This window comes from Neophocaena asiaeorientalis, unplaced genomic scaffold (genome assembly GCF_003031525.2).
Source record: "Neophocaena asiaeorientalis asiaeorientalis breed wild unplaced genomic scaffold, Neophocaena_asiaeorientalis_V1.1 scaffold19, whole genome shotgun sequence".
Classification (NCBI taxonomy): Eukaryota; Metazoa; Chordata; class Mammalia; order Artiodactyla; family Phocoenidae; genus Neophocaena; species Neophocaena asiaeorientalis.
Window position 1 is genome coordinate 8471996 of NW_020173388.1, and position 13404 is coordinate 8485399.

The 13404-nt window shown below is 35.4% G+C and overlaps 1 protein-coding gene across 2 annotated transcripts in view; it reads left to right on the plus strand.

Annotated features, from left to right (window-relative positions):
• Positions 1 to 13404, plus strand: part of NFXL1 (nuclear transcription factor, X-box binding like 1) — a 53308-nt gene that overhangs the window by 36627 nt on the left and 3277 nt on the right. For both annotated transcript variants that reach the window (XM_024746747.1, XM_024746748.1), the window contains 5 exons: positions 976 to 1142; positions 4713 to 4782; positions 8830 to 8934; positions 11913 to 11999; positions 12812 to 12865. In XM_024746747.1, coding sequence (XP_024602515.1) covers positions 976 to 1142; positions 4713 to 4782; positions 8830 to 8934; positions 11913 to 11999; positions 12812 to 12865 — 483 coding nt within the window. The remainder of the gene's footprint in view (positions 1 to 975; positions 1143 to 4712; positions 4783 to 8829; positions 8935 to 11912; positions 12000 to 12811; positions 12866 to 13404) is intronic.

Sequence of the window (13404 nt, forward strand, 5' to 3'; positions counted from 1 at the left end):
ATGAGGATATTTTCTCTTTGAGGAAAGTCTGTCATCAAAAACAAATAAAAAAGGAAACATATGTATACGTACATAATCACACATGCATAGATATACACATGCATTTCTTCTATATTATGTATGCTACAGACCCTTGCCACACAGAGTGTTGTCTGCAGACCAGTGGCATTGGCATCACCTGGAATCTTGTTAAAAATGCAAAATCTCAGGCCCCGCCTCAGCATTTTAACAAGATTCCCAAGTGACTTTTTAAAAATTGGTTATGAAAGAGAGATAATTAATTTTCTTTTTTATATTAATTAATTAATTTTATTTTGGCTGCACTGGGTCTTTGTTGCTGTGCGCAGGCTTTCTCTAGTTGTGGCGAGCGGGGTCTACTCTTCGCTGTGGTGTGCAGGCTTCTCACTGTGGTGGCTTCTCTTGTTGTGGAGCATGGGCTGTAGGTGCACGGGCTTCAGTAGTTGTGGCGCACGGGTTTAGTTTCTCCGCGGCATGTGGGATCTTCCCGGACCAGGGCTTGAACCCACGTCCCCTGCATTGGCAGGTGGATTCTTAACCAGTGCGCCACCAGGGAAGCCTGTGTGTTGCTTTTTTAGTTAGGTGATGATCATGCTTCTTGGGTGGAAAATGTTTTTACTCTGTTTTTTTTTTTTCTGCCACTGACTAAGAAGTAATTTATATTTTAATAGGGATGCTTCATGTAATCACAAGTCCATTTTAAAGGTGAGGTAGTTTGATCAAATGAGGTTTGTAGACATCAAAATCTTTGTGAATAATGGTCCTATTGATGATCTTGCTATTATTCATTTTGAATATTTTTAAAAGAGTGAAAGCATGGCACCATTTTATTAACTGTATTTCTAAGAGCTACAGAAGTACTTTCTTTTAATGGGATATATAAATTTTATAACTTTAACATATATAGAAATGTTAGACTTCTGTATTTAGATGACTTATTTCCTTGGTACTTATCAGGCTGGCCCAGAATGCCTTCAATGTGAAGAAGGGTGCTCTAAATCACGGCCGCCAGGTTGTCCTCATCCGTGTGTTTTGCCATGTCACCCTGGAGAGTGTCCTCCCTGTGTTCAGATGCTTAGAGTAAAATGTCACTGCAAGATCACAAGTCTTTATGTGGAATGTAGGTAAGTGGACTGAAGAAATATTCTTGTTTTACTAAAATCATTTTAACTGGTATATTTTCATAATTCAGAACCCTTTATAGAATACTTCAAGGAATATTTTTCAGTATGGTCCTTAGGGGCTGGAGACCTAGATTTTCCAGTAGAGATCTGGAAGAAAGAAGTGTAGACTATTTCATCTTCTAGATACTTTACCTTGATTTCAACCAGGACAGTTCTGCTTTTTTCCACTTGGGGATTCTGTATAAGATTTTGTTAGAAAAAAAATTTGCTTTAAAAAAATACAGGAGAAGCACTCCTATAGCAGATTTTTCAGATAACAGTGTCAGCCAGAGTTTTGTTGGATCAAAAGTTGACTTGCAGATAGTTACTTAGGCACAGTTTTTAAATCATAGATTTAAAAGGTAGCTTTTGTTTATTACAAATGTTGCTGTTGTAGCATTTATCATACTAGGATATGACCTCTATATTTTCCTTACTTAAAAATGAAATTTTTTCCTTGTGGATTATGCAGAGGGAGAAAAAAATTACATTTTTTTCTGTTTATCATGATCAAATATGTAATTAACCTAACTTGTTGAGCTCCATTTCACTTAAGTCTATAAAGTGGGTTTTTTGTAAGTATATTTTACTCAGAATTAAATTTTTTTATATACATAAATTTTTAAAATTTACTTATTTTTGGCTGCATTGGGTCTTCGTTGCTGCGCATGGGCTTTCTCTAGTTGCAGCGAGTGGGGGCTGCTCTTCATTGCCGTGCATGGGCTTCTCACTGCAGTGGCTGCTCTTGTTGCGGAGCACAGTCTCTAGGAGCATAGGCTTCAGTAGTTGTGGCTTGTGGACTCTAGAGCACAGGCTCAGTAGTTGTGGTGCACAGGCTTAGTTGCTCCACAGCATGTGGGATCTTCCCGGACCAGGGCTTGAACCCGCGTTCCCTGCACTGGCAGGCAGATTCTTAACAACTGTGCCACCAGGGAAGCCCTCAGATTAAATTTGAGAATATGAGTTTATGTCTGACTTTTTGAGCATAAATACTTGCAGAAAAATGCCTGTTAATATTATCTTAAATTTGTTTTTGTCTCTTATACTCTGGACTCATGCTTTAAATTGGAAAGTCAAATTTTATTCTTTTTAAATATTAAAATTATTTTGTTGAAATTTTAAAACATTATAATTTTTAGTTTCATAAGTTTTGTAGGGAGAGTTAAGAGGACAATTTTGCTTTATTAATGGGTGAGGACTGATGAGAAGAGGTAGTTTTCTTTTCTTTTGTTTGTTTTGTTTTCTTTTGTTTGGCCGTGCCTCTCCGCATGAGGGATCTTTGTTCCCTGACCAAGAATTGAACCCGTGTCCCCTGCAGTGGAAGCACGGGAGTCTTAACCATTGGTACACAAGGGAAGTCCCAAGAAGTTGTTTTCTTTGGTCTTTCAAGATCCTAAATTTCCCTCTCTTGCTTCTTTTTCCCTTTGTCGTGTCATCTCCAAAGGGCGCCTTCCCTTTTTACTGTCTTGTTCCGCAGAGTGTTGCCTTTCCAATATTGGCTCCTTGATTCTTGTGCAGTTTTTAAAGTCTCTTCTCTTTAGTTGGTGCTCTGATCCACCAAGACTTTTTCAGTATTTTTACATTTATGGTGGACTTTGTCTTTCTTGTGTGATGTTAGCTCAGTGCCCCTCTTCTCTTTTCTGCTCAGTTTTTCCAGAACTCTACCAAGCTCTCTGAAAAGACTTGCTATATGGGAGCTTGAGAAATAGCTCTGCTAGGAATTGGTGTTTATTTTTCTACTTACAGGTAATTTGAAGTTTGTAGAAATTTCTGTCTTCTGGCTTTGCTGAGGTCATAGGATTTGAGTGATTTTGTTTGTTATTAATGAACTGAATGATTTTGGGGGGAAATGTGTGGATGGATATATTTGGACTGAGGTGGTTTCCATTACCATAGCTGTCCAGAGTTGCTTCTTCCGTTTCTTGAATGCATGTTTAAAGTATATGTTTTTATATAGAATTCTTCAGTCTCAGTATTTGTCCCAATAATTTCATTTACTTTCAGTTCAGTGAATAATTTCATAAGTCATCTTTTCCTTTTGATCCTTTTTTGCTTCATGTAATTTCTTCTATAGAAATTAGATATAAAAGATGCAGGCCTTGAAAAGCTTATTCCTAATGATAGAGTAACAGGAACAAAGTGATATTAGCTCTTAAGAGGTAAGCACCTTACCTGTAAGAATGAAAATATACAACTTTAATAGAGCCAGAGTAAAAACTTTGTTATTATTACGTGCAACTTTGCCGGGAAAATTGCATGTGGTATCTTAGAGTACATTTATAGCCAATTTGATACAAATACTTAAGATAATAGTTTTGACATTAGTGAGGCTAAACTTATGGTATATTTTGGCAATTATGTCTAGTGAAGGGAACAGGAAAAGAAAATAAAGGAAAGGAGAAGGAAGGTAATGGGGAAGAGTAAAGTGAGACACAGGTGATGGGGATTTTTAGAATGTCACTGTTTACTGACTCATGCAGTGTCTACTATTGAGCTGTTAGGAATTATTATTCATTGGTGTTTGTGACTTTTTCTGAATTACACACTGAAAACATATAAAAGCACAGATTGGTCTAAAATGATCTGAATCAATTTCTAACATTAATAGATGGCTTAATCCAAAATCAACTGAAAAAAAGTTTTTCTAATAAGCTTACTGCACTTCCCACTGAATAGCCTAAACTCCTCAATTTGAAGTAACATTTTTTTCCCTGTTCTTTAGAAGTAAATCTGAGTGAGCATTTTCTCTCGGTCAATTTTTTAATAAATTTATTTATTTATTTGTTTGTTTATTTATTTATTTATGGCTGAGTTGGGTCTTTGTTACTGCATGCGGGCTTTGTCTAGTTGTGGTGAGCGGGGGCTACTCTTCGTTGCGGTGGCTTCTCTTGATGCGGAGCACAGGCTCTAGGTGCGGGGCCTTCAGTAGTTGTGGCACGTGGGCTCAGTAGTTGTAGCTCGCAAGCTCTAGAGCGCAGGCTCAGTAGTTGTGGCGCACAGGCTTAGTTGCTCTGCGGCATGTGGGATCTTCGTGGACCAGGGCTCGAACCCTTGCACCCTGCATTGGCAGGCAGATTCTTAACCACTGTGCCACCAGGGAAGCCCTCGGTCAATTTTTAAGTAACATATTGAACCATTAGTTTGAAATCTTTTATGTAGGAGTTTTACAAAGAATTATAATTATGAATAATGATTGATCTACAGGGAGAGATAACTAGAAGGAACTGTTAAAGAAAGGCCAGGCGTAGATATTTTGTGTGTGTTTTGTACTTCCTTTTTGCAGCAGTTGCCATTTTTGGCATTTGATTTGTTGGTGGAAGATACAGGGCTAGAAGGTTTGAATTATCAAAACAGTTAAGTAATTTGAGGATATTACAGATGAGATACAATTAAAATATTTCTTTAAAAAATGAAGTAAATAAGTAAGATAATTTTATGGATATGTTTGAAATTGAGTTATTTTTTAGAAAAACCATACTATAAAATGGACTTTTGTTTGAATGTCATCAAAACTTCCTCTCATCTTTTTAGAAAAATAACCACAGCTGATGTAAATGAAAAGAACCTCCTTAGTTGTTGCAAAAATCAGTGTCCTAAAGAGGTAAGATTTAATAGAATCTTTTACGTTGTATTTCTTAGGCATTGTTTCTCTTTTATTGTTTGGTCATCCTATTCCAGGTCTTTTCTGGACCCCTAGAAATGTGGGTACAGAAAGGGACATGTGATTGATGTCTGTAGAAACATATGGTTAGGGTAGAAGCACATCTCTTTATGACATTTGGGGATATTAGGACCAGGAATGACTCTGAAGATTTTTTTAAGCAGTTTTAAAGATAGCTTATGTACTTTACACAATAAATATTGACCTAATGTTTACCCACCTTAAAATATAAGTAGATCAAGAACCGTGTGGCTCATGGGCAGTTGGAGAGTAAATCCACAGCAGAAAAAACAGATAATGTGTGTGTAAACATTAAAGCTCATTATTATCTTGAATTAATATAAAGCATTCATATATAAAGTTTTGCTTTTAGAGATTCTGGTGCTTGTATATGCGTTGTATTTAAACTAATTTATTGAAAGTGGTTCAGAGTAAAAAGGTAAAAACTCACTGGTTGGTGATTTAGCCCAGCAATGATTTGAGAAACGAAAGTAGTCTATCTCTGCTTGGCCAACTTAACAGTTAGGCTGTACCTTTTTTGCTGTTGTTGGGGGTAGGGAAGTGATGGCTATTTCATTTGGGTGGACATTTATAAAGGAATTCTTTTGACTTATAGATGTACTAATAGCACCTCTTTTATTTTAATTATTTGTCTTTATATACTTATCTAAGTATTTCTCATCCTATTTAGAATCAGAAGAGATGACAATGAAGTCTTAAATACAGTATTGTCTCTTTGATTAAATAAAAAGAGAAATCAATTCATGATATGCCTTTTTGTTTACAGTATTTCCTTTTAACTAAAACTTTGGACACTTTTTATGGATTACTGTTTTTAACAACTTGGAAATTGCACCTGCGATTTTTAAAAGTTATGTAAGATTACAAAAAGGGAGACATTTCAAGCAATAAATGATTATTTTAATAATCCTGTCTTTGTTATATGAGTGAAACTAGAGGCATGGGATATTTCAAGTTTAATTTTCTGAATTCTTCAAATTCTAAGTTTTCCCTTGTTAAAATAAATTTTCTTCTGTCCAGATTAAAATTCCAGGTAATAAGTAGTTGAGAATGTTTTATTTTTAACATGACACAGTAACTTGGTATGAGGTTGCAGTTAGAAATAAAATTGAATTCAGGGGTTGCTAATTTGCAATTTAGCATTGCCTTGGCCGTGATTCATTTGTGATCCTGTTACGCCATTTGGTGGGACTGGAGATGAGTGGGCAGTATTTATTTAAAAATTTTTTTCTCATGCTCATCATTTTTGGGATCTAGGCCATTCTGGAGCCCCTGGTATTGCTAGTGTCTCCTTGGACTTTCTTGAAAAATGTATTCTTAGGTTGGGAACAATCCAAATGGCTGTTATGGTTTAGAACAGTCTAGGGGTGGACAGGTGAGTATTACTGTGGTTAATAGAGCTCATTCTAGTTTTTGTTCTCTTGACATTGATAAGACTACAGCAGTGTTTTTCAAACTCTAGTGTGCATGAGAATCACTTCAAGGGCTTGTTAAAAAGCTTAATGGGCCCCACCCCAGGGTTTCTGATTTTGTGGGCCTGGAGTGGAGGCCCAGGAATTTGCATTTCTAATATGCTGTTATATAAGGGTGATACTATTGGTCTGGCACCACACTTTGAGAACCAGTAGGCTATGGTATCAACTCATACTCTGGATCAACCAAGAACTTTGTCTTTTTGAATCTGCCATAGATATCTTAGACTCGGAGTTACGGTATGGGATTATGACAAATTCTGATCCATTGATAAATTCCTGTTTGCTTTCTCCTCCCCTTTCCATACTGTAGATTTCTTGTGGGCAGGAACTGTGTCATGTTTGTCTTTATATGCAGTCTCTGGTTCCCTGGTTGTACATATTAGGTAGTTGGTAAATGTATATTGAGTGTGAGTGTAAGTGTGAACTGTGGGAATGGCATAGGCATGTCCTTCCAGCTCCACCACTTCTTTGATATACACTCTATGTGTCTGTTTGACTGTTCAATTAGGTTTGAATTAAACTAAAAGGAAATGTAAAGATATTAAGAACTGCACCTTTATTTAAATTGTGCCCCACATATACAATTCTACTTTTAAAAATTATTTCTGAATTTGGTTTTATCACTCCTATGCAAGCTTTTCTATTTTTTACTTGGGCAAATTGTTTAATGTCTCTGTATCTCAGATTGCTCATGTGTAAAATGGGGGCAGTAGTAACACTCACTTTAGAGTGCTGAATATTAAGTGAGTTAATAACATGTAAAGGTCTTAGTGTATGGTAAGTGCTATAGATCTGCTGGCTGTGGTGATTATGGTTTGGGTATTTATCCACAAATAATATTGATTTTCAAGCTTTCCTTAATTATTTTTAAAGAGCGCTTTTTAAATTTTTAAATTATTGGGATTAAAATGAAACATTTTGAACTAGACCGTGTTGCTTATTGGTAAGCCATTTGGTATGACTTAACCAAAGCACTAGCAGAATGATACTAAGGGCTGAGTAGAGTAGAAGAAAACCATCTCACTGTGAGTGGAAGGGGTAGGATATCTCATCTTTAAATGAATATCAAGGTTGAATGTTTTAGAAAAACCTCTGTTTTTTGTTGTGAAATCTATAATGAAGATACAGTCACTATATATTATACATTCTAATCAACTTTCTTTGGTACTACTTTTCTGCTCTTTCAGAATATAACCTGGCTTTTGAGATAATACATACTTGCACATCTAACAGGGAAATGGTCATGTGATTTGATTTTTTAAAATAATGAAATTATTACATACTCAACAGTACATAATACATATATGTACAGTTTAACAAATGGTTAAAAAGTGAACACCATGTAACTCCACCTACGTCAAAAAATTTAGCATTGCTGCATCTCAGAAGTCTACCAAAGTTTCTTTCTTAGTGTAGTTCCCACCCTCTATTCTATGTTACCACCATTTGCCTTTTATAATAATTATTTCCTTGCTTTAATTTATAATTTTTACTGTAAATTAAAGTTTTTACTGTGGGTATATCTGGAAGCAATATTGATTGCATAATTTTATATTTAAAGTTCAAAAGTATGAACTTTTGTGACTTGCTTTGTTTGCTCTACATTGTGCTTGTCATTTTTATTACATGTGGCTGTAGTCCATTTACTCCATTGTGAATCTACTGTAGTTTATTTATTTTACTGTAGGTAGATAGGTAGAGTTATACTGCTATGAATGTTCTTGTTTGTACATTCTGGTATTATGTGTATAGATTTCTCTTTGTAGTGCAGCTGGTTGGCCATAGGGAATGTGTAATTTCAACTTAAAGTCATACTGATTTCCAAAATAATTATATGTAACCAGTAAATTTTCCAATTTACCGTCAGGATTTTATAGCTCCTTTTGTTTCATATCCTTACCAATACTTGGTATTGTCAAAATTTAAAAATGTTTGCCAATCTTATGGCATCTCATGATTTTAGTTTACATTTCCATGATTACTCATGAGTTTGAATACCTTTTCAGGACTAATGGCATTACTTTGCCTTTACAAGGGAAGGTGGATGTGTCACAGTGCTCCACATATAGAACCAGGGACCCAAGTTAGCAGGGCAGCTCTGCTCTCTTTGAGTCATGGGCCCCACTGTTGCTCTAGATATCCTCATTTCCAGCACATTGGGAGGGAAGAACATGGATGTGTGCTCTTGAGAAGCTTTAAGGCGCAAAAGCACTTACGCTTACATTCCGTTGGCCAGAAATTAGTCACGTGGCTCTAGCCTCAAGAGTGATGTAAGATGTGCTGTTAGAGTGGAACCAGGGAGAATATTGAGCATTTCTGGGAATTAAGGTAATGTATATCCAAAAGAAAAAAGTTGAAAAATCAGCCAATTATCCAGGATTTATTGACCCTATTGGAATGGACTTTTTCTTAAAATAGTTGCTGGGGAAAGGGGAGGTAGAGTATGACTAAAATATAAATATATAATTGTTTTATTTTGGTTTTATTTTAGCTTCCTTGTGGTCATAGATGCAAAGAAATGTGCCATCCTGGTGAATGTCCCTTTAATTGCAACCAAAAGGTGAAACTTAGATGTCCTTGTAAAAGAATTAAAAAGGTATATATTTTAAGTTATTGAAAATTCTTTTCTGTGTACATTTTTGTTGGTTTTGTTGTTTTGTGGGGGTTTTTTTGGCAGGGAGGGGGAGTCTGTATTTTGGTAGTTCTTTGACTTTATTTTTTTGACTTAATTTTAAGGTCTTATTTCTTAGAATCTTTTTATTATTGGCATATCTATTTCTGCAAATGTTTATTTTAAAAATCAGCTTTGTTTGACAATTTAGTTTTCTGCAATTTAATAGTAAAAGAGGATTATTTTATATTGGAACTGAGTTCAGTGCCCTTTTTTGGATAGAATCAGTGTGTTCTAGATTTGAGGTCTTTGCACAAGATGCACAATGTGAGTAATAAGTAAGTTTCATGATTTAAGAAATGGTCTGGAATTAACCTTTGTTGCTCTTATTTATGACATTTTTTTACCGTCAGTATTATGTTGTGAACGTGTTGCCTTAAAAAGACCTCACATACATGTAGCCTTATAAAATTATACAATAACATTCAAATTTGGAGAGAGTTAATTTTAAGATAAAATACTGGTAATGAAGGAGTAAAAGGGCAAAAGCTAATGATTGGAAAGCTCAGTGGAAGCAAACTACATACCATTTAGCAAAACTTAGGATTGAAGAATCTCACTGAACTCTTAAAGGTCAGTTCTTTTCCTTCACTTTCATGTTGACACTGTTGACTCCTTTGAAGATTTCTTCTTTCTTGACTTCTGATTTTCCCTTTCTCAGTTATAGTTGTAACGTCTTTTTTTGCCTTCATATTCTTATGGTTGTTCCCTAAAGCTACTCTCCTTTCTGTTTCAGTTCACTCATTTATTCATCCATTCAGCAAATATTTATTGAAAATGTATAGCTTTTATTGAGGACCTTTACTTTTCATTTACTTTTATAGCTCCTACTATATAATTTCGTGGATTCAGGTAACTTCTGAATTTAAATTTATAGGCCTGAGCTTTTCTGGAGTTGGATCCCTAAGTGTTAGATATTTAAATGGACCACCTTTATATGAAAATCAGTACTCAGTCAAATCACTTTTAGTCTGAAATGTTTCTCAAGTTTTCTCTGAAATCTCATCTTACTGTCCGAGTGCAGTTTGCCGCCCATTAGAACTCTAGCAGCAGATTATGCTTGGACTTTGAAAACAGCTTCATAACAGATTTCCTTGCCTCTAATTGTAATACTTCCAATCTAAGTTCGTCGTGGTTCTTCATCACTTGGGAAAAAATATGCACTTTACAAGGAAGGTGTACGTATGTAGAGACTTGGCATAAAGGGGGATCTATGATATTACCTTTGCCTTCCTGTCCAGTCTCATCCCCTGGCAGTCATCTCTGTGAATCCATTACTTAAGTGCCCTAACACATCTGCTATGTCCCCTTTAATCTGTGGCCATATATTTGTTTTTTTCCTTTACTGCTCTGCTTTCTAGAATCCTGTTAATACTCAGGGCAACCATTTCCTTGTTTAGGAAGGTTTTTATTCCTCTGCCTCCTTTGGGAAGACTTAGGTGCTCCTTCCTCTTGGCTTTCTTTGTACTTTGTGCTAGGTTCATGACTAAGCGCTTTGTGATTCCAGGGACATGTGTAACCTTGTTTCCTCATCTGTAAAATAGTTTATACATAGGCTTATTGAAAGGAATGAAAGAGATAATGCTTATATAGCATTTAGCACAGTGACTGCTATATTTAATAGTAGCAGCTATTATTAGTTCAGCATTTACCATATTAATTTTTTCCTTGTTGTATCCCCTGTCCCTAATACAGTGCTTTTCATGTAACAGGTACTCTATAAGTACCTTTTGAATGAGAAAAGATATGATGATCCTTCTTCCAGGCTGATAGACTTCATGTCCACAAACATGCAGTATTTATTTGTGTCTCTAATGTTTGTCCATATTATTTTTCCTTTGCCTGGCCTGTCCTTGGATGACAAGACTGTGTTTATCACCAACCTCAGCCAACATTCTGTGCTATAAAGTGCTTCATTAAAGTATATGTACTTTGCTCAGGATTTGGTGATCTCATTTCCTAACCCTGGTAGATATGAACTAAAAAACTAGTGTCTGAGGGTGTGGTGGGAAAGGAGCAACTGGTACAAATAGGTACACTTAGAGCAAAAGTGACATCTGGCAGCAAAAAATATGGAACGAATAAAAGGCAGATAAAAGATCTCCAAAAGCAAAGTCTAAGACTATTTAAAATAAGGACCACTTATTTTATTACAGAATAGTACACAAATTGATCGTAGTATTGATGTCACCTCATCAATAAAAGAGTAGATTTGTTTTTTATTATTCCATTAAGGAGACAGTGAAGTACAGATATAAGCTTTAGAATGATTTTCATCTAAACATTTTTTAAAAAGATAAAATGGTTGAGAGAAAAATTTTTAGCTCTCCAGAAAACTGTAGAACTGCACTGAGTGGGTAGCCACCAGCCACATATGGCTATTTAAATTAGAATTTTAATGAATCAGCATTAAATAATATATGACATTCAGTTCCTCGATTTCAGTAGCCATGCTTTGAGTGCTCAGGCACCATGTGTGGTAAGTGCTACCCTTGTGAGTAGTGCACGTTTAGAACATTTCCATCATTTCAGAAAGCTGTGTTGGATGGTACTACTCTAGTACCTCCCTGGAAGCTTTAGAAGAATAACAAGAAAAGATAAAGAAAAATGAAGAATAAAAATGAAATTGAAGCTAAGTTGGTAGTGGTGTTTAATAAATGATTATTAAATGGATGGTTTTAATTTTATGGTATTCACTTTTTTTGCAGTTAAGAGATAGAGAATAATCACTGTTTGAACTAAGACATTTAATGCATGCAACCATGTAATTATTAAATATTAACACGACTTAAATAGTATGCATAATCCTAAGCTGCTAGAGGAATTCGGCTTTTTTATGGCATACAGTTACAACTTCGAGGGAAAACCTTTTAAAATCAAATTTTTAAAAACTTTATTTGTAGGAATTGCAGTGCAACAAAGTACGTGAAAATCAGATTTCCATAGAATGTGACATAACATGCAAGGAAATGAAGCGGAAAGCATCTGAGGTAATGTCAGGTTAAATGTCATTTTTAATGTGTTAGCAGCCTTTCCCTACTTATTTTGTGCATTAATTTATGTGCTTATTATGAACAACTCGAAATCTCATCCTTTTTTGTTTTTGTGATAAAAGCCTAGTTTGTTGGCCTATTCCGAACCCTCAGGTGTGCTTTTTATGGTCTGGTGTGTACTAGATTTTTCCATCCTCTGTACCAGTTAGTGTATGTGCTCTGGAACATAGTTATTCATCTTAATGTTAGTGTAAGCCTCCTGAAAATTATGTTAAAATAACACAAAAATAAGCTTTTGGGATTCTTTGCTGTTTGGGTTACTTCTAGCATCACTGTTTCTGTCCATCAACCCAATCAAGGAGTAGGCTCTTGGTTTTGTTTGAAGCTAAGGATTCCCTTCCAGAGAGGGCATTTTAGGAAAATGGTCAATTTCAACTCTAGGCAAAGAGTGGTATTCAATAATTTATTATAGAGTCTTAGTATGGTAACTTAAGAGAAAAAATCCAGTTTTAAAGTATTTCAGTTTACAGTGTTGTAACTCTTTGAACTGTGATCTAATATCTCTTATAGTTGTTAAGCTGAAATGTTTATATAAGGTATAACAACCTACCTCCCCTTACCCCCTATCTGTTAGATAGTACCTTGGTAACACTTCTCGGTATATAACATTTACGTTTCTTTAAATAATTTTCAATTTAAAGCTCCCAGAAGTTGTTATGGGTTAGTGGAGCCTGGGAGGAAAGATGTTAAAATTCTATGTAAAATTTGATGATTACAATGTTAATTTACTTTTAAATGTCCATAAACAGATAAAAGAAGCAGAAGCCAAAGCTGCTCTTGAAGAGGAAAAACGAAGACAACAGGTAACTGAACAAAAAATACCCAAACTTCTGTCTCTTTGCATCATCGTTAGTTTTTATGCAAATACAAGATATGTGGAAACATACAGATTAGGATCTGGTGAGCTCAGTTCTGGACTGAAAATACAGTTCCTGTAAAACAAAAATTAGCCATTCACTTACTTCAGTCCAGGTATACTGAACCTCTGAAGAAGCACGGGACCTTGTATGTTCACAGATATTTTGTGTATTCCCAATTTACTTGCTTGCCAGTTTCGTCCATTCTCAAGAGATAACTCCTCTTTTGGTTGAGGGGTGAGGGTCAGGGCATGGCAGCATCCATTTTAAGTCATCCTCTGCAGTGCATGTCTTCGCTCACCTAAAATTATTTGAGTTCTGTTTTACTGAGTTATAGGTTATCTGTGACAAATAAGTGCTGTTTACTAACCAATACATTTGTTTTAATAATACATCCCCTTATTTACTGATTAGATTCTTGAATGCAGGATTTTTATCTGTTCTTTATTACCTAGATAACAAGTACATTCCTGATATCCCCTGTT